The 20,644-nt window shown below is 41.8% G+C and overlaps 2 protein-coding genes across 5 annotated transcripts in view; both read left to right on the top strand.

Annotated features, from left to right (window-relative positions):
• Positions 1-13,571, top strand: part of USP3 (ubiquitin specific peptidase 3) — a 60,848-nt gene extending 47,277 nt beyond the window's left edge. For 3 of the 4 annotated variants that reach the window (XM_037909840.2, XM_027832157.3, XM_027832158.3), the window contains exons 9-15: positions 3,789-3,935; positions 6,545-6,651; positions 6,822-6,902; positions 8,487-8,605; positions 8,730-8,843; positions 8,962-9,029; positions 10,786-13,571. In XM_037909840.2, the coding sequence (XP_037765768.1) occupies positions 3,789-3,935; positions 6,545-6,651; positions 6,822-6,902; positions 8,487-8,605; positions 8,730-8,843; positions 8,962-9,029; positions 10,786-10,951 (802 nt within the window). In that variant the 3' untranslated portion in view covers positions 10,952-13,571. The remainder of the gene's footprint in view (positions 1-3,788; positions 3,936-6,544; positions 6,652-6,821; positions 6,903-8,486; positions 8,606-8,729; positions 8,844-8,961; positions 9,030-10,785) is intronic. The other variant, XM_037909841.2, reaches the window with a different exon arrangement.
• A 255-nt stretch (positions 13,572-13,826) lies between these two features.
• FBXL22 (F-box and leucine rich repeat protein 22) lies at positions 13,827-20,295 on the top strand. The gene is made up of 2 exons (XM_007070016.4): positions 13,827-15,644; positions 18,842-20,295. The coding sequence occupies exons 1-2, from the start codon at positions 15,310-15,312 to the stop codon at positions 19,185-19,187; spliced, it is 681 nt and encodes a 226-aa protein (XP_007070078.1). The 5' UTR covers positions 13,827-15,309; the 3' UTR covers positions 19,188-20,295.
• Positions 20,296-20,644: the final 349 nt, after the last annotated feature.

Raw genomic sequence — 20,644 nt, 5'->3', positions numbered from 1 at the left:
CTTCAGGATGTGGAGAGAAAATCTGTCTTCTCCGCAGAGACTTTGGTCCTTCAAATTGGAAGTCTGTAGCTCTTTGGGCAATCTAGAGAGGTGTAGCGAACAAAAAAAAAAACAAACCCACAACCCATCTCCGTACCACTGTCATGGAGACTGGGTGGGCAGCTGTAACAGTACATCCAGTGGTGTCTCTCGGACTGGTCTGGCTATTAACTGACCTTCTCTAAGAATGGTCTGAATTTGTTCTTTTTGTGTTTCCAGTAATGTTTCAGAAACATCCTTGATTTCCCAAGATTAACAAAATTGTTTTGGCCATGACAGTTTGATAATTTGACTCTAAACAGTAATGTTGTTGATGAATACGCCATCTTGCGAAGCCTGATGAGATGGAGTTGACTTGGCATTATGTTGCTTGCTTCATGCATTAACCACATCCACTATGATGGAGTTGGGTTGCGGATGATGAAAACGAAGTTTGCCTCTTTGGGTAGAGATGTAGGGTTGTTTTTGTTTACACTCTGTTGCTGGTTGGTGCAATGGAGGCTGGCTCTGCCAGATGATTTTGGTAGGATCTAGAATCAGCTAATTAATTGGGAGGACCGCTCTAGATGAGAAGCTAGTGTGCAGAATTTCCACCGACTTGTGATGTGTATCTGCCACCTCCTGTAAGGGAATCTGCAGCTCGTCTGCCACCCTCTTGATAAAATCCAGAAAGTTCTTAAATCTTCACCTAGTGACGAGGGGTGGGCAGCACAGTCTCATCTGGGAGAGATGAGGAGAAGTGTGCTGAAGAGGTAGCTTCCTCTTCAGGTTTTTTTTTCTTTCTTTCTCCCCTTTCCCCTTCTTTCCTGTTCTGAAAAAGCTTTCTTCTGCCCTGGCTCAGGTGCCAGGCTGTAGCAAACCATCTGGTGGACTCTCCCTGAGAGACACCGGAGACGGTCGCGCCATGTGTGTTACAATATGGCCTTGGGAGGGAGAGGCAGGAAGGCAGGCACGGGCAGTTGGCGTGATGGAATTGAGGATGACCCTTGTAGTGTGTGGGCCACCTTGAGGGGCCAGGGAATGATCTCATCCTGGCCAGTGTCAGATTCGTCAGTGGGTAAGGGTGCCACTGACTGGAGTATTGGCAGTATACAGCCCAATGCTAAGAGCGATTCTGGGTGCCGGGATGTGCTCAATACCGGGGTCCTGGTACCAAGTAATGGGGATTGTGGTTCTTCCGCAATCATCAGGTCTCCAGGGTACCAGAGTTCATGCAGGACCATGGGTTCATTTGGTACCACAGAGGAGGGTCCATGGTACATTGTCAGTACCGATAATTGGGCAGAGCACTCCCCAAATGAGAGTTTTGCCCAGTACAAAAAGTTTGTTTGTGCCACTTTTTTAGAGACAGTATGGTAATTGTCTCTCCCTGGGTACTGAGGTCACAGGTCTCCAGAGTATCAGAGCACCTGTGTTACCATGGGCTCCTCCGGAACCCCAGAGGAGTGTCTGTAGTCGGTATCAAGGGCTGGGAAGGTGCAGAACACTTCCTAGATGAGAGTTTTGTTGCATCTGGTACCAAAGGGTTTCTCTATGCCACTCTTTTAGAGATGGTATGATAATTGTCCCCTCTCCTTAGGGGATGGTCAAGACGGTGGAAGGAAGCAGAGCTGACAGCAGGGCTTCTCTGTGTCGCTCTTTTAGAGATGGTACTTTTAGAGATGGTACGGTAACTGCCCTCTCTGGTGCAGTAGTTGCCCACAGTAGAACTCAGAGCAGCACAGAGCTTACAGAAGCCCCTTGCTGTGCGGAGGAGCTCAGAGCAGGAAGCCCCTTCTCAGGTTTCAGCTTCCAGAGCTTCCAATGACCAGGAGCAGCAGCTGAGCTCACAGCAGGAGGTTCCTCTGCTGGTATTGTCCTACCGAGGTGGCCACTCTGGGGAGTCCCACTGGCTGGCCAGCTACTGGGATGGCCACACTGGCTGTTGCTGGTGCTGAGACGTTCCCCCTCTGGCTGGCCAGTTGCTCGGAGGAACGTTTCCAGGTGGCTGCTGCTTCTCTCTCTCTCTCTCTCTCTCTCCTCTTCTTCACCACTCGACCCCTTTTAAAGTGAAGGCTCCGGGGATGATCCAGGGTCAACACCCACGGGAGTCCCCTGCAGTCTGAAGTGTTTTCTCTATAGGAGGAATTTTTACTTCAGCTCCCAGCTCCTGTGAGGCTGCAGTTTTAGGTGTGGCAGGTAAAGCACGTCTGTGAGAGAGCCAGGCAAGCTCCTGGGCAGGGGGTGTCATCCTCTAGCAGGGAGGAATATGCAGAAGAACATTGTCTTTATTTTTATTTTTTTAAACAACTGAAAAAGAAAATAATTGAGTCTACTAGATGCCTGGGGAGGGGAGAGGGAATGCCCCCAGACAGGGAAGGAAAGTGAAGTTCTTTTTCCTTTTTCTCTTTTCTTTTTAAACCAAAGGAATAAAATAAAATAAAACATTAGCCTGAGTACTTTTAGGGAGAACAAAGGTAACAAAACAAACACTACTTATGCTAATGACACAGATAAGGAAGGGACAACTGCTCGCAAAGGCGGTAAGGGGGGGTTGGTCCGGTGCCCTGAGGCAGACCAGAAGGGAGAGAGCACATGCTCAACGGGGACACTGCTACCAAAAATCTCTGATTAGAGGTGCGGGGGCACACAGACACCTAAAGTGGAGCACCCATAGGAACACTACTCAAAGAAGAACCGCAGGTTCTCCAAGTCTAAGATGCGTTCCATACTGTTGAGAGTTTGCATAGACACTGCCCTTTCTGTTCATGACTTTAGAAACCACCACCCATCCCACTCAGCCACATAATATCCTGGTGGTAACTGCATCAGTTGCTTACATGGAATAGGAGAATAATATGTAATGGATTTTTAGCTTATTCGTGAAATTTAAAGGACCAGAACTGCAGAGACTGCAGCTCTCTGCAGACCATGATTTGGGAACTTCTGTACTAATCCTATGAAGGGTTGTGTAGCTATCAGTAATTCTGATGTGTCCCCCCGCTTCATTTGGGGATGGGTGCTTTGAGTCTTATGATGTATTCATACAGATTCCTCCTGACTTTCCTTGAATTATTACATCCTTGAGCTTACTGGTAATTTACTGGTAATACTGTTCCCCTCTACGTTGCTACAAGTTAGGCAGCCAATCCAAGTGCTTGAAAGAAGTGCTTGGGCTTAATCAGTAGTCGCCTCATAACCACATAGGTTCACAATTGGTCAGCAGTTGCAGTGGCTTGGCACAAGTGTGACTCTGCGCCACGCTGCAATATGGGCTAGCCATGAAGGTCCAGCCCTCAAGGCTGCACAGTAGCGAGAGTTACTGCCCATCCTTTCAAGAGGCAAGAATCAAGTACATGTACAATTATTGCTCGGTTTCAAGCACTCCTTTGTATTGTTTTAAAAAAACAAGGAATTTTGCTTTTAAATCTAAAGTCTTTAAAAAAAAAAATTGGACAAGAGGAGTGGGAAGTTTAGAATTCTGTCAGTTGTACACTTGTGCATACACAAGCCGTATCTTTGAGATCATATTGCACTCTGATCTGAACTAATTGCTTAGCTTGTCTAGACTAGTTCACTCCAGGCTTCCAGAGATATGTGTGGAAATTGTTTCCTAGTACAGCCAAAGTATTAGAAATTGCACAAACAAGTGTATCCTGTAAGAAACAGGGTTTGGTTTGGTTTGGTTTGAATGTTGGAACTACTTTGAGCCAATATGTCAGAAATAAAGATGCAGTCTCTTTAAATTCTCTGAATATTTTTGTGTTAAGGGGATACCAGCAACAAGATGCCCATGAATTCATGCGTTACCTGTTGGACCATCTACATTTGGAACTCCAAGGTGGCTTTAATGGTGTTTCCCGCTCGGTAATTTTGCAAGAAAATTCAGGTCTCTCTGCAAGCAACAAATGTTGCATGTAAGATATTGTTCTAATTCCTTCAACAACTTACCATCATGGTGGGGCTCCATGCATGAATCAAAGTATCCTGTGGGAGTGGTCTGCCCTATGGCATCATTATTTTGTATATTTAAACAAATAAGCTAAAGTAGCATCACACTCTGGAGCCTCTTAGTCAAAGCACCCAAGCCTTATTGTGTCTTGGATCAATTGTTTTTTTCATAGTAGTTATGGGAATTGGTCAAAATAAATAAAATAGTTTATCTGGTGGCTGTGAATGTGACGCTTTAATTCAGTATCTCTCAAAATAAAACCAATCCTATTTTTTTCTGTATACAACTGTCTTGAGTTCAGGCTAAACAAAATTACACACTGATCAATATAATTATAAATGGGCAACAGGTTTTTTACATGAGTGGAACAGAAAGTGGCAGTACATTCAAGATTTGCCATAACTGGATTTTTTTCCTGGCAATACAACATTCTGTATTTGTATCTCACCTAAGAGATACCCTTGAAGCAGCTGCTGCTTTAATTTGCCTTTGATAATGTTGTAGCGTTTCCCTTCAGTTTTCCTCCCGTTCCCTGTTTTGAAAGTGAAGCAGTTTTGGGTGTCTTTCAAATCTTTTGGTCTGGAAATGCTGACACTTCCTGAATTATTTTTTCTAAGTGTGCTCTGCTAGACTGAAAACAGCGCTGAGACCAAAACATTTATTTTGCTTTAGGCAGGAATGTTAACAGTCAGTTCAGCCTGGATTTTGGTCACTGGGCAGACTCCCTATGTTAGGATTATCTGAGAGTTATGTCAGTCCTGATCTGTGCAGGAAAAGGGATTACATGTTAAACAGGCCTGAGCAGGGCAGGTGAGTACTGCATAGGCTTGATTACAGTATGTTACTAGTGTTCTACAACCCACTTTTAGTTAACTCTGTAAATAGCTGTTTTGCCTGAAGTCACTGGTCTTACAGGGCTAGGAATGTGCTCTTTAGTATAAAATAAAATGAGTCAGTGCATTTCTTGGTTCCTGCAAAACACATGCACCACAATCAACTGAATCTAAAAACCCTATTAGATTCGGATACAGAATGTTGCAGGGTTGGTTTTTAGAGTATCTGGCCCAAAATCTTGCAATCCTTAGCTGATCTGAGCCTGAAAAAACTCTGAGGCTTGAAAGGCAGCTTTGCCTGAAAAAAAGATTTGCCCCAATGAGATCAGTGTACAGATAGTGCTGTAAACTTGCCTTAAACAAAATATTGACAGTTTATTAATCAGGTCCAAAGGAGGTGGCTTGTAATCTCACAGCGCAGGTTTTCTGCAGCCCAGCAGGTGGTTGGAAACCTGACCATATAAACTAGCAAATTATTCTGGTTTCTTGTAATGTTAATTACTTTGAAATATTTGTTTTCATTAAGCATTAACAACATGGCAGTGTTAGGAATTTACACTTGAATGTTTTAAAAGGTCAGTGTCCCCAGTTGTTACTTATTTCTGTTGTCCTTCATCTTTCTCACCACCTCCACCATTGTAATGGCTTCCAGGGGTAAGATCAGGAGAAAGCAGTGCTCCTGGCAGTTAGCCTGAGGTTTTGTATCAGACAAACACAAGTTGATAGGGTGGGTTTTTTCCTTTCCTCAGCAGAAAAACGGTTGTTTCTTTCTTCATATAGTACTACATTATGGAAACACATCTCATGGTGAATATAGCAGTACTGCTTTGGCCTGGTTGAATTAGCAGTCTAGCTAAGAATCTCCTTCTATTTTGGAGCTTTTAAAACAAAAAGATTACTATAAGTGCCTTATGAATGTACAAAAGAACAATGACACAACGTTTAGCATGTTCTTGCAATGTAAATGTCTTTTTGGAGGTGACTAAATGGGAGGAAAGCTGCTTTAAAAAGCCCTAAAGATGTGCAGTAAAAAGTAGGGAGCAGGTTCAAAGAGAAAATACACCCTAGTTCACCTAGCTTGAGAGACTAGGGTGACCAGATGACAAGAACAAAATATCGGGACACATGAGGGGGCAGCCACAGGCTCACACCCCCCACCCCCAACCAGGGCTGGCTCTAGGTCTTTTGCCGCCCCAAGCAGCAAAAAAAAAAAACTGCCGCTGAAGCAAAATATCAGGACAAATGGCGTCCTGACCGTACATCGGTCAGGACACGGGACAAACAATTAAATATTGGGACAGTCCCGATTTTATCAGGACGTCGTGTCACCCTATGAGAGACAGCTGTTGCATAGAAAATTGCTCTTAAAAATAATATTATAATAATATTAAATCATATGCGTTCTGGAGAGAATGGACTGTATATAAACACAGCCTTTAAAAAGATTTGGGATGCTTATCTAGTTTTTCCATTGAAGATCTGTTTCTTATGAACACCTGCATAGAATATAGATACCTGTTTTTTCTAGGTTTCCAGTATCTTTGCTGTATTAACATTTGCTTTGTGGAATCTAGTGATGGGTGAAAGGGCCATGTAAATTAACCCAATCCTTGTTTGTTACACCCAGACCAAACTGCCTGATGGTTTTTGATGTTCTAAGCAATAAAATATTTCACATGCTAAAATGCAGCCTAAAACAGAAATTCTGATGAGTTTCTTCTCTTCACGGTGGTTTGTTTAGAAATGGAGCCTCTACCGTCGTCACAGCTATATTTGGAGGCATTCTTCAAAATGAAGTAAACTGCTTAATATGTGGGACTGAATCTAGAAAGTTTGATCCATTCCTAGGTAAGGTATCTTTCTCTTGCAAAATATTGGCTATCATGTTTAAAGCTCTGAATCTTCATGTATCTGACAAATGATATGTGATGGGGTTGGGATTGTACAATGAAAGACTTCAGTGAGAACTAAGTTTTTATTTTGATCTAAGAAATTCAGTTTTATTTTTTCTTTCCTAGACCTTTCACTAGATATTCCAAGTCAGTTCAGAAATAAACGTACTAAGAATCAAGAAAATGGACCAATGTGCACACTACGAGGTAAGAGTTCGTGGTGAGTGAAATCTTGGCCACCCTGAAATCAATAGGAGATTTTTCAGCTGACTTCAGTGAAGCCAGGATTTCACCCAGAATATTTGTAAATGTGATTACTGCAACCATATCCCACTCAGTTCTTTATCTGGAACATGATAGTGCCTTTAGGGGAGGGGGAGATTTTATTTCTTGAGTTAGAGTCCAAAATTAACTATTTTCAGAATTACATGGATCCAGTTTAAGATTGAACTTTCACTGAAGCAGAGATATAAGGTTGAGAGAGAAGAAATCAAAATATTAGTGAACTATTAAAATGGCTGGATTACAAGCCCTGGCTCCTGAATTCCTCTGTATAGCACCAGCAGTGCAAGCTTCACCCACCACCCCATCAGTGTGCTTCAGAAATGAGCTGTAAGGGTTAGTGGGTACTTTAGCCTCCATGTCTGTTCAATCCTTGGCCTTTATGAAGAGAGTGCCTACAAAGGGAACTGCCCACTAGAAACCAGCCAGAACTCATCTCTTGTATTCGCACGGCTTTTGTTCAAGTTCTGTGCTTGAAAAGGCAGTATTGGCACTATGCTTCTTGCATGCAATAGGGATGGATGTTGCCTGTTCTGCCCATTTAAAAATTGTGTATAAATACGGATGAACCAATAATCCCATCCTTGGACCTTCATTTAAGGAGTACAAACCTGTGTAGCTTGTAAAATGTTTAACAGGGGGAGGGCATTCTTCTTTCTCTACCCACCCAGTCCCCAAAGACAAAGTATCTGTGATATAGATCAACTTTTTCCTAACTTAATAGTTTGATGGGAAGGCTATTCAGTTTCTGCTGACAACAGTGGCGCTGGAACATTTTTAATAGGGGGGCGAGGGGGTGCTGAAAGCCATTTCCCTTACGCCTGTCCGCCCCCCTCCATCCCCAGACAGGAGTAAGGAGTCTGAGGCTGGGGTTACAGTTGGGGGTGGGCGTGGGGCTGGCAGCCAGGACCCATGGCCGGGACCCCTGAGTGCGGAGCCAAAAGCGGAGGCGCGGGGCTGGTGGTTGGGAACCCCAAGTACGGGGCCAGGAGCCTGGTGCGGGGCCAGTAGTGGAGGCGTGGGGCTGGCGGCTGGGACCCAGCGTGCAGGGCTAGGAGCAGAGCCTTACATAAAATCTGGGAGTGCTGCAGCACCCCCTGGACCTCTAGTTCCTGTGCCCATGTCTGATAGTCTACGAGCAATTCCTCCTATAGGTGAGAAGGAAGTTTGTTTGATACCCAGATTTCTTTATTCTTGAATTACCATTAAATCCATGCTCTCAAAGTCAAGGAATTTAGCATGATGCAATAAATGTTAGCATAACGTTGCCACAGCTGCATGAACCTGTACAGAGCTAATCAAAAGTGCAGTTGGTCTTGTCTTCAGTCAGAGGTGAGATCTGAAGCCTTTTGAATTCTCTAGTTGGTGACCGTAGGAGCAGTGCTGGCTCTACATCACTCTATTTTCTGTTGATCCAAATGCTAACTTTGGCATGTTTTACAATAAATATTTTACACTTTTCGTATCCTTTGGCCTCTTGTTAGTGCTTCTGAATTTTCTTCCTTTTAGATTGTCTTCGCAGTTTTACAGACTTGGAAGAACTTGATGAGACAGAGCTCTATATGTGCCACAAATGTAAAAAGAAACAGAAATCCACCAAAAAATTCTGGATTCAGAAACTACCAAAGGTTAGTGCAAATATCAGTGTGTGGTGAAACTTTAAAGGAAATTAATAACTTGACCAATAAACATATGTAACCATAATCAAAGACTTAACCTAATGAACTCTGTCTTTCATGTTTAATACCATAGGTGCTATGCTTACACTTGAAACGATTTCACTGGACAGAATATCTGAGAAACAAGGTTGATACATATGTAGAATTTCCCCTCCGGGACCTAGACATGAAATGCTACTTGTTAGAGGTACAGAGACTCTTACTGATATATACACTGGAAATTTATTCTGTTTTATTGTATGTTATGGAACATAGAAGGTGCCAGTTGACTTCTTAAAAGCTGTTTTCTCTACTTTGAACTGCAGCCGGAGAACAGTGGCCCAGAAAGCTGTCTATATGATCTTGCAGCTGTTGTTGTACATCATGGTTCAGGGTAAGTATGCTGAGTGAGTACCTGGGGTGAAGTACTGGCCTTATTGAAGGCAGCGGCCAAACTCCTTTTGACTTCATTTGGGGTCAGGACTTCACCCCTAATGTGCATGTTGGTTCTGGTAGCCGCTATGCTAACATGGAAATAAAAAGCAGCTTTATATTCCGATGGGGACTTTTACCAAAAATGTTAATTGTTCAAAATATCGGAGGTCGCCTGCTGGGAATCTCCACTCTTGTCCCCTGAGTAATAGGTGGAAATCTGACACTTATTGAAAATGAGCCCAGTGCCTTTGCTACTTTCAAATTGGAAAGTAAAGTCATTCTGGAAAGTATTTAAACTGAGTGAAAGGTCCTATGGCCATAAAAACTGACATTTCATGTAGCCACTTACAATTAAATGTCAGTGTTTCTTCTTTGTTTGTTCAGCTTAAAAGCACATGCAGATTTATGCGAAGGGAAAGTGCTCATCTAGAACAATGTAGACTTTAGACTGGCAGACTGACAGCAGTGGTCCTCTCTCCCAGGAGTGAAGCTTCAAACTGAGAGCCAACTGGGATGCTGTGAAGTTGGACAGTAGTTGTATTTTGAATAAAAGATATTTTGCAGCCCTTGATGGATCCTTTGAGAGTCAGGAGTAGTGACATGAGGACTTTCTTCCTCCAGGATATTGTGTAATCAAGTCCCAAGATTGAGGGATGGTGGGACAATTTTTTAGAAGAAACTACACTGTTTTCTAATAGTGGGAATTCTTGCTGTTGTCACTGGAACTCACTTTTCTATCTCAGTTGAATTGAGGGTGTTTTCAGCAAACATGTATTTGAAAACGTTCACTCTAGCAGGTTGCCCTTGTTGCTTTCTGCCGAAGATGAGTGGTCTGAATCTGAAGTAGTACTAAATCAAACGGTATGACTTTCAAACGGAGTCTTCATTAGGACTACCACAGAATGCCCCTGGCAGCTGCTTCAAAGCTCAGAGAAAACAAAATGTAGTTGTAATGGACATCCAGTGTAAACTGGACATGATTGGAATGGAATTAGACAGGTGTGAACTATGATGATATATAAGATACAGCTGTTAGTCATGCAAGCGTGAGATGGCCTTGTCTTGAGGCAGCATGGGTAATGAAACTTGGCTGTTTTCTGGTTCTTAATTATATGTTCAAGGATTCGAGACATGGGATCTGTATTAAAAACTTCAGTTAGCTTCCAGCCTATGTTCATTGTGATGACACTTTCCTTGTGCGCTTGCTTTGAAATCATGTACCTCAAACAGGATTCTGCTAGAACTAGTTGGAAGGAATTCTGAATATAAAATTAAATGACAGAACGTGGTAAAATTCAAATTTTATTTCTGTTTGTAGGCTGATGATTACTTTTATCTTAATACTGAACCTGATCTTACAGACGCAAAACTTGCATTGAAGTTCACTGGGGTTTTGCTTGTCTGACGGGGTTGGATTATGCTAACACTTTGATAGATACTTTTATGAAGTCCCAAAAAGGAGGCAATTGTCTGCATGTGGTTGGTATCAAATCTTGACACTACTAAAGATGCTATTGCATGGAATATCTTTCTTAAACACCTTTGGGCTTAAGCTAACAATTATGGAGGCTGTCCAGTTTCCCCCCTGCTAACCTGGGTGAAGCCTTGTGATAGAATATAGTCAATTAGCGCTTGCCCTGTTGTCCTGTTCAGCAGAGAATGAGGTGGTAAATTTCCTTTTGTTGATCCCACTTGGTGTCTCTCTTTGCTTTCAGTGTTGGCTCTGGACATTACACAGCCTATGCAACTCATGAAGGTCGCTGGTTCCATTTCAATGACAGTACTGTAACTCTGACCGACGAGGAGACCGTGGTAAAGGCAAAGGCCTACATCCTCTTCTATGTGGACCGGCAGGCCAAATCTGGATCTGATAAACTTTAATACCTCCTTTTAATCCTCACTTATCAAGTCCATCGGACAAAACATTTCCAATTCTCCATAAATACTTGATCCAAGACTATTATTTTCATTGTGCACTTTCCAACTTCCTCGTGTGGGTTTTAGTTTTGTTGTGTCAAAGGTAGCAGTTGACTTATTGAACTTGGACACAAACTAACTTTTTTTTTTTTAGTTCTACCAGAAAACCTCAGCAGATATTTTGATTTGTTGCTTTAGCTGTGATAACTCAATTTTTATATATATAGTTTCATGAACTACTTAGCTATTTGATATTAATGTTTTCAGTTCTCACTTTCTAAAGGCACATTTACATCAGAGAAGTTTTTGTATCCTCTTTATAAGCAAGAGAAATGTGTTCCTGATTACGAAGAGCAATAGAATTTCATGCTGCTCTCACAGCTGTTTTGTAGATAAGATTGAATCACTTTTAAATCAAGGAATTGCTTGCACATACTGTTTGCCCCAGTGCAAGAAACTTAACAGTGACCTCTGAACAATCACTCTTTGCCTGCAGAAGAGATGCGATATCATTAAGTAGACTGGGTAATTGCTGCTATCAGTGTGTATCAAGGCTGCTGTCTTTCAGGACTCCTTGTAAATAAATAGTTGATTCAGTTGTATTTGTACTGCAAATTCAAGTGTTTCTCATTTGTACTTTTTCCCCTACAAAAGAGACATTTAAATTATTACCCTAATCATATATGTGTCTTGGGATTTTAATTTACTTTTTTTAAACTGAAATGGAATTGCTAGGGTGATATCTCAATTTTTAGCATTTATCCCAAAGTTTGATAGCAAGCACTTGCTTTTGAAGCTAGCAGGCTCCATGGGATTGGGCCACTGTCCCTTTTTATATCCTAAAATGAGAGTTCAATGTGGGGGCTTCAGAGAGGAGAGGTTTTTGTCTCAATATAACCCCCATTTGCCCACATCCCCTTCCAGCTCCATTTAGGAGTGAAAGACAGGTTTGTTATGGGTTTGGAGATAAACTTTGCATGGCAAGTAGTTCTACCTAATCCAGACTCAGGCTCAAAGTGGTAGGGAAGATGTATTCAAATCTGTATGCAGCGATATTACAGCTCATGCAAATTGTGGAGCTAACACTGCCCCTTTAGGTGAGCATATACCCTCACTAACTGCAGTATTTAATTAGTAGTTCAACATTTCTCATGGTCTCTTTCCCAAAAGAAGAGGCAAGATATTATTTCTGATGTTGAAATGTAAGCCATCTGTTTATATTAAGCCTCTTATCAGCTTAATGGAAGAGGAATTCAGTGTTAGCAGCTGGAATTTCAGCTGTTCTGGTACTGCTGAGAGAGAGGAGCCCAGTATAAATTGAATGATACTGAACTCAGCTTTCCCTCCTCCTCTGTTTGCCTACTGCCTTTCACCACACTCCCATCATCTCAAAAGCCTGTGGGAAGGCTGGAGCTCCCTGCCTGCCAAGTCAGCTATCCCACCAGACCCCTCTTACTAGTGATATAGGCCCATGAGTTTACAAACAGGTGTGTTTTATTTAACTGAGTAAAAACATCTGCCTTCCCCTGGTTGCATCTCCTTGAAAGGCCACATTAGTCAGCAGGTAGATATAGTATGCATTTCAGTATTAGTTGACTAAGCACTGTGCTCCTGACAATTGCAAAAAAAAGTTTTAATTACCTGTTTGGTCCTTCTCAGATGGCTTTTACCACTGTCATTTAAAAAGAAATTGGCTTTGTATAAAACTGCAGAAATGTTCAATATTGCTAAATTATGTATGAAAATATGTAAACTATACACTTACCTAAACCTAGTAGTGACTATCACTTGTTAAGTGGCAGATATACCAGGATGTCTTTATTTTGTTGTTGAACAATAAATAATTATTCATTGCTTCAAACTGTAGCCATCAGCTTGTTAACTACTGTTTTTAGACCTTATCTTCTGATCAGAACCAGCAGCTGTTACCACATTTAAACAAAATAAAAAGGTAATTGGCAGAATTCATTAACTGATGGCAATTCTGGGGATTAAACCTTGGGCCACTGGCACCTGAGCCAGTGCTGTATGTTACTTAGATTGCACTAGAATTTGTTTGTTTAATATATGTGTTAATCATGTAATGATCTGGACATTTTGTTCAACTCTCAGTGAATTTAGTGCATATTGTTCAGCCACTCAGTGATGTAAATGTGCCTTTCTGTATTTTTAGGAACTTAAGTTCGTAAACTTCATCAACGTTATTCCCTTCATTTTAAAGGCAATTGTTTCTCTTAAGTCATCAACTTTGTCTCTTACACTTTTTTCCTCTCAATACAATTTCTCATGTATCATAAGTGAATTGTCTTAGCCAATGGCATATGTCTTATTCTGTTTAGGACATGGCCCTCAGAACACCATGTAGTTGTCATAGTTTGTTCTTGAAGCAGTTTCTGATACAACTTAGCCATATGTGTCTATGGGACAAGTACACTGTAAATCCTTTCCTAATGTAGCTTACTCCCACTGCAAACACAGATGGACAGTATAAACAATTTGTTGTGGCAACACAAGTATTTCTCTTCCTGGTGGAGAATTTTCCTTATCCACTGTATTCTAGTCAGTGTCAAAAACAAAACAAAACCAAGCAACTGAACCAGTAACCTATACTGTACCTGGCTTAGTATTAAATTTTTAATCTTACATGTATATCCTATATTTATCTACTTTCTTTGAGCAGATTGGGGGGAAATGTCATTTTAAGCCCAATCTGTTTCTTTTCTATTAGTCACTGCTGGTCTGATTTGCCTTCTGCAAGCAAATGTTTTTTGCAGTTCAAAAACTTGGCCAGTATTCTACACCAAAAGAAAAAGATTGTCCTTGGGGGGTGGGGGTGTTCATTGTTTAAAGTTGCATCTACAACTGGAAATGCAGTTTATGTAAAACTAGTGGAATTCACAGTTGGTCACGCCTGCTTCAGCAGATTGCATGGTCCCATATAGTATGGTGCGCTCCTACAAGGAGTACATGCAGATGGTGCTTTTCCCAGTGATCAATGATGTCATGTGAAATGGGTTTAAAGCAGAAGGCCATTTGTAAGACTTGCTGAATGGATAGAAAGCGTGACACTTGTGGTGTTCAAAAGTCTGCCTAATGCTGTTTCACTACTGGTGTGTCTGTGTCTTACGAATGAGGTAATCAGCACCTTGAAAACTCCATTGTGCTTTAGAATATCCTCTAGTACTGTAGTGCCATAGATGTAATTGTTTACTATTAAAATCTAATGTGTAAGTTTCAGTGAGGACCATTGACTGTGCTAAATCTTGTGTTGGAGCATTAATGGGGTGAATGCAAGTTACAACTCAAAATCATAAAATGTTTTTATGGAATGTACCATTAAAAGCTCTCTTTAGAATGTGAAAAACTTCCTATCCTGCCTCAGGTTCTCAGTGTGTGAGTAAAACTGCTTTTTAGAATCCTGTGCAGGGGCAATGGAATCAGCATATTTTTCTTTACCTTCTGAAAAATAGCTGATCACAAAAGCATTTTTCTAAAACTGCTTTAGATATGTCTATGGCCTCTGAATGACTTTTGATCTGGGCATATACATTTATACTGAAAGTAATGCACCCCCCCCCCCCCCCCGTGAAACAGGAATTATATACAAATCTTTACAATAGAAATTAGCAAGTCTTTGTGAAGAGGTCACTGACACACTCAAGTTGCCCCTTCCTCGTCTTTAATGTACACACAACAAAAAGCCACTGCATGAGGCACAATAAGTGTTTGAGGCCTGGCCTATGGTAAATCACTCATGGATGTGAAAAATGCACACACCAACTTAACCTGGGGTGGACTACTACAGCAGTTCACAGGTAGACAAGGCATAAGAACAGATTGAAATCCATAGCCTAAGTCTTGAAAGATCCTGTTTCTCATGACAGAGACAATTTCAAGGTGCCACTAGGGAAAGGAGTTTATGCATCTTCAGTATCATCACTCACGCTGGTAAACTAAGCTCAATTCAATTTCATCTGCCTCAAGCCCTTTGCTAAACATCAGGATTGACTAAAAGGAAAATAATTCCTTTTAAGGAAACATTTGATTTAACTCAATTGCTTCTTTTCTGCTTGGCCATTCCATTCCCCTGGACAAGAAATGGAGCAACAGGCTGCTGCACGTGGGACTCTGAGCTGCTTTTTTTTTTTTTTTTTAAACTCCTGCGCCAGTTGTTGGCCAAAAATAAACACCATTCCACAACCATATATGTTCAACAGCCCAGTGGTGATTCTGAGGCCGGTCAGGCCCCTTCAGTATTGCTGTTAGTCCACTCTGCCAGAATATACTGTCCTCTTTCCTAAGAGCACGACTCCGCACGGGCTATGCATATAACCCAGCTTAACCGGGAGTGCCTTTTGCACCTATTTTCTTTCCTGGACAAAAACAGTAGAAAGAGTTTAGCCCAGACATGTCAGAAATTACTAGAAGTGTTTCAGGATCCTTTTCTGTGGCCTGTGCTGAATTTCCATTCTCCTGTGGAACTAAAGAAGGATAATTTTCTCTTGGGACCGACTTTAAGGTACCTGTCCATCTGCTGGCATTCAAGCAGAGTCAAGGTGTGTAACATTGAGGACTGGATGAAAAACACATTCCAGAAAGACATCTGTCACAAGCATGAAAATACGGTCAATGATTTTTTAATACAAGTTTGCAACAGGTATGTTCTTGGAGTGTGAAATTTTACATCTAATGTAAAGCTTAAGCTCATTAAATTGAAAGCATTGAAGCTTTTAACTGTTTACACATCCTTTCTGGAACAGAACACTAAATACCAAATATTTTGGCTTTGGAGCACCATTTATTTAGTTTTAGCGAAAATGTAGTGCATTTTTCTGTTGAATTTTACTGGGCTTCCCTCAGCCCTTACTTGCTTGACAAATGCATGTGATATTCCCAGGGTATTAGTGACAATGCAGGCTAAAAAAGTGTGGCTAACAAACTATTTAATAGCACCATTCTGTGCAGGACAAAAATAGCCTCAGAAATGGAGCAAGAGCTCTAATCCCTAAGAGAGGGAGATTCTTTTTTATGAATAAAACTGGCATCTCCCTAAACATGTTGGTAAACTCAAATTCCACTTTTCCTCACAAGTGCCAGGCAGACACATGTGAAGGTAGAATGGATCTAAGGTTTACATCATTTTATTCTGTGTTAGAGCAGCCTAACTCTCTCTCTCTCTGTAAATTGTGAATGCTCATGTTATCTATGCTGAGGTTTAATGATTATAAATATATTTCTGAGCTTTATGTAAACTACTTTGGGGTCATATAGCCAAGGGGACAGCACAGTGAGGAAAAGCAGACATCAGTGCAAGCCAGCTGTGCTAGCTAAAGTAAATGACAAAGACAAAAGCTGACACCAGTCCAAACAGCAAGGATGCAGAGGCACAGCCATTTCTTCACACAATTTAGCTGCTCCTAGATTAATCTGGAATTAAAAACTAAGATTTCCACCACCTGCACTCTGAGCTGTGTGTTTATGATGCAGAGCCTGCAGTTCTAGGTATCCGATGGGACAAGAAAGAATGCGAGAGCTAGAAATACTTTTATATTTGTGGCCTTTTAGCTTGCACTAGCTCTGAATTTGTATGGTATGTAAACACCTGTAGGCCAGCTGCAAAAGATGATCAGAGCAATAGGGAATCAAATGGATGAAGGTACAGGCTCAGATTGCGGAGAGGAAAAAAAAAAGATAGAGGCAGGTAGAGTTGGAAAAGGCGGTTCTCTTCAAGCCATGTGTATCTAAGGCTGCACTGGTTTCACAAAAGTGACTGTGACAGAACCAGTTTTAAAGAAAAGTTTCCAGTTAATTTGGTTTTAATTAGCAAAATGATTGTTGAGAATGGGAGCGGGAAACGGTGCAGGTGTGAATTCTTCAATTCCAGAGATTCCAACAGCATCCACACGGGCTGCAGAATTGCCTATCACATTCTAAGCTTTTATTGTGGTGTATCTATAAAATGTTTTAGCCAAAGCCATGCTATCCCTGAAACAATAGCTTTCAACCACCAGATTAATCTCAACGAGTTAACTCTGAAACCTAACAATGACAGCATGTACAACCATTAACTATTTCAATGCTGATTATTTTAGATTCCCTAGCTGCCAAAACTACAAACTTGTTCCCTCTTCCTGCTGCTCATAACTTCTATAATGCAGTTATGTTAATACAAAGATCTCAGGCACACTGAACACGAAAAATGGGGACAGTGTAAAATACATTAAATTGACATGTTCAGTCTTAACTCTGCATTTCCTGTCTCTCAGGTATTTTACCTCCAATGACAAGTAATCTGTATTCAAACCAATCAGAGGTGGCTGCATCCTTGACTTCCTCAGTAAAGTTTTTTGGGGCAGGAACTGAACTGCATGCAGCCCTCATGCTTTCCTCCAGAGCACCTCTCCTGCTTCATTCTCATGGGCAGAAAACAAAGCAAAGTGAAATTCCCAAGGAACCTTCTCTTTGCTAACATGACCACACTTTGTTATCTCCCCACAACAGGGGAGCAGACAGGCATGGTGGGGGATACCTGGCATTAGCAAACATGCTCAAGATTAAAAACACAACAAGCTAAACTGGTTTTGCCCTACAGTTAATGACCAGTTCCCCTTTTACTGAGCAATTGTTCGTGGCCTCTAAAATCCCTTCATAGTCTGAAGGCATGAAGCTTTGTTCTGAAAGGCTCACTCAGCTGAGTGTAGGCAGCCTATTCCAGCTCTGGCAGACAAACTCCTGAATAAAGGTCTCACCAGTCACTAGACTATAAAGCAGCATTAAACATTTCTGTAGTCAGATTCCAGGCAAACAATCCTACAGGAGCTCCATCTCAAAGCCAATTTAGTTGAATAAATTAGATAGTAAAACCAGTGCTTTTAAAATTGCTTCCCCGAGGAAGCTGTCAGAAAGACAGGCACTTTGGATGGAAGGGTTGTATTCTGCAAAGAGGCCAGATATCCCACCAACTTCTGATCCTGAAGCTGCCAGTCCTGCCAGTTTTTACATACATTTAGCACAAGTCAGTCTCGAGCTAGTAGAAGGGAAACAGGAAAAAAGTGACACTGATCCTTTTGGTTAGCATTTGGCACAAGTGTCCTCATAAGATTCTGCATTTGCCTCTGGGCAGGGTTTAAAGGAAGCTTATTAGGAGAGTGGATTCCACACATCTATTTATTAGACCTTGATTTTTATCTGTTATGCAGTAGTTTAAAAGCAAAACTACTCTGTGCTCCCTTCCTCCCTTTGCAGGGTGTGTGTGTGTGTTAATATTTGCAGGTGGTTCAATATTGTGGCGGGGGGGGAGGGGGGGGGGAGAACCGATGTGTACATATTAAGTAAAAGCAAGCAGTTTTGATCAAATCCAATCAATTGGCCCCAAGTTAATACCTTATTTATCCCTGCTCCTTAATTCTGAGGGATGACGATTTCTCTCTCTGAGTTGCAGTCACAATACTTATCCCCCAGCACGCAGGATGGGCCAAGCAGGCTCCTTCACTCTTTCTATATCAGACAACCAAAGTCCTTTCAGTGCAGGTATCCATTAAAATCTCTGGCCAGGACCGGATGCTGGAATTCCCTAATGTGCCAGGGCACTAAAAGCAGGGTTCAGAGGTTGCTGTTGACCTCAATAGATAGGCTGAGGCAGAGAGAAGTCAAGTGACTTCTGTGAGGTCGCACAGCAAGTCAGTGGTAGAGTCAGGATTTATAATCCAAATGTCTTGATTCCCAGACCATTGCTGGAAGAGCTTGCTTTGCATTGCTTTTCAGAACTTGATTTTGGGAATCGCTAAGTGGAAATTGCTTTTACAGATTATACACATTATTCTTCTGTCTCACATACAATGACCATGTTTTCAGGTGCCCAAACTTGCTGTCCCTGACCCTTTCTGGATGTGGCCACGTCACAGATGATTACCTGTTGTTGCTTCTCAAAAGCTGCCCAAACCTCAAGATACTCAAACTGGAAAACTGTGTGCGGATCACTGACCAGACTCTGGAAGCTGTGATCCTCTATGGGGGCTCTTTACAAACCCTCCATGTGGATTTCTGCCGGAACATAACTCAGGCTGGTCTGAAGACAGTCCAGGAAAAATGTCCTTCAATAATGCTGAAAGCAGAGAGAAGTGCAGACATGATTCCGGACAACGAACCACGGGAAAAATTGATGCTTGAAAGAGCAGTGAGAAAACTGGTACTGCATTAAATAGGACCAATTGCAGAAATTCAATATATGTGAAGAGAGATTGACATTTTGAGGTTCCACCAAGTTTGCAATTAAGCCTATCTATATGCATATAGGCTTTGTTTATAAAAAGAGTATTTTATACATTTCACAAGTACTCCCATTTCACCCAGGCAAGGAGTTTACCTTGATGGTGATAGTCTGGCACCACTGGTCCTTCATACTGGAAAATTCCCTGTGCTGGCACAAAGGAGATGGTAAATCCTGACTAGCTGATAATGACCCTGCTGAGAGCCTTCCTCATTGTGGTATATTTTGCTTGGCTAACATGTATGATGATGTATCCAGATCTCAGGGCCCAAGGGGATGGATAAACTTTTTATTCACAAGGAAATATGCCTATTCTGTCATAGAAGGATCATGAATTCTGAGTAGATAACTAGCCCCTCTCTGTCATACGTTCACCTTTTCTGCTAAGGCACATCTCACTCCTGACAAACGTCACTTACTATACTTAACATGTGATCTGTTAGTGTACTTTATTTAAACCATAAGTTCTATGAAAGTGTGCGCAAACCAAGCTTTTAACATTTACATAATGTACACTGACAATTTATGCTTCAGTTTACGTTACTGTAAATAGTAATGTAAGTTTAACATTAACACAAGCTTGTTTACACAACTGTCTAAGCTGAGAAGGCACTGATTTACAAAAAGTGCCCTTAAACTCTCTTTTCAAAAGCCTTCTACAGCAATGATATATTTGTCTAAATCAGAGGAGGATTTTATACAGGATTTTATATGCAATAATAGAACATGTGGAGGGCAGTGCGCACCAATCAGACTGTTACAATAACACATGCAGAGCACAGTACCACTGTATGTGGTTTTGCTACAACATATTGTAATATACTGAAAGATTACACTGAAATGGCCAGCACTATCTTTATCTCTTGTCTAAAACTGGCCTTAGACCAGAGGTTCTCGAACTGTGGTCCACGAGCTACATTCAGGTGGTCCGTGGATATTTCCCTCTAAGGTGTGTGTCTGGGCGGCCGTACACAAGAGAATGAAGGGCCACCCACCGAATTAGTGGAGCCGCGCAGGCATGGCTCCACTAATTAGGTGCCTGGACCCTGGAGAAGATGCACACGTAAGGTGAGGTGGTGGCCTCAGGGGGAATAGGAGGTAGGTGGGAGGGGGAAGTGGGGTGAGAAGAGGGGATGGGTGGAATTTGGGACATGCAGGGCTGCAGTGGCCAGAGAAAGAGGCAACTTTCCCCAGCTCCAGGGCTGTGGCTGCTGGGAAGAGACGGCCCTCCCTCCCAGCCTCAGCAGCTGCTGTGGCAGGGGAGAGACCCCCTCCTTTCCAGCCCCAGCTAGGGGGCTGCCACAGCAGGGAAGAGAGGGCCCATCCATCTCATTAGAAAAGTAAGACTACTGATATTAAAATACAAGTTGTGTGCTTTTATTTGTAGA

The sequence above is a fragment of the Chelonia mydas genome, chromosome 10 (genome assembly GCF_015237465.2).
Source record: "Chelonia mydas isolate rCheMyd1 chromosome 10, rCheMyd1.pri.v2, whole genome shotgun sequence".
In the NCBI taxonomy this organism is placed as follows: Eukaryota; Metazoa; Chordata; order Testudines; family Cheloniidae; genus Chelonia; species Chelonia mydas.
Note: the sequence above shows the minus strand (reverse complement) of the source record. Positions and strands in the feature narration are given on the sequence as shown.

Bases quoted from the DNA above. Each gene is read 5' to 3' on its own strand.
- FBXL22 (XM_007070016.4), top strand. From the start codon at position 15,310: ATGCATATAACCCAGCTTAACCGGGAGTGCCTTTTGCACCTATTTTCT. The intron at 15,645-18,841 runs GTATGTTCTTGG...CCATGTTTTCAG, and splicing joins TTAATACAAGTTTGCAACAG to GTGCCCAAACTTGCTGTCCC.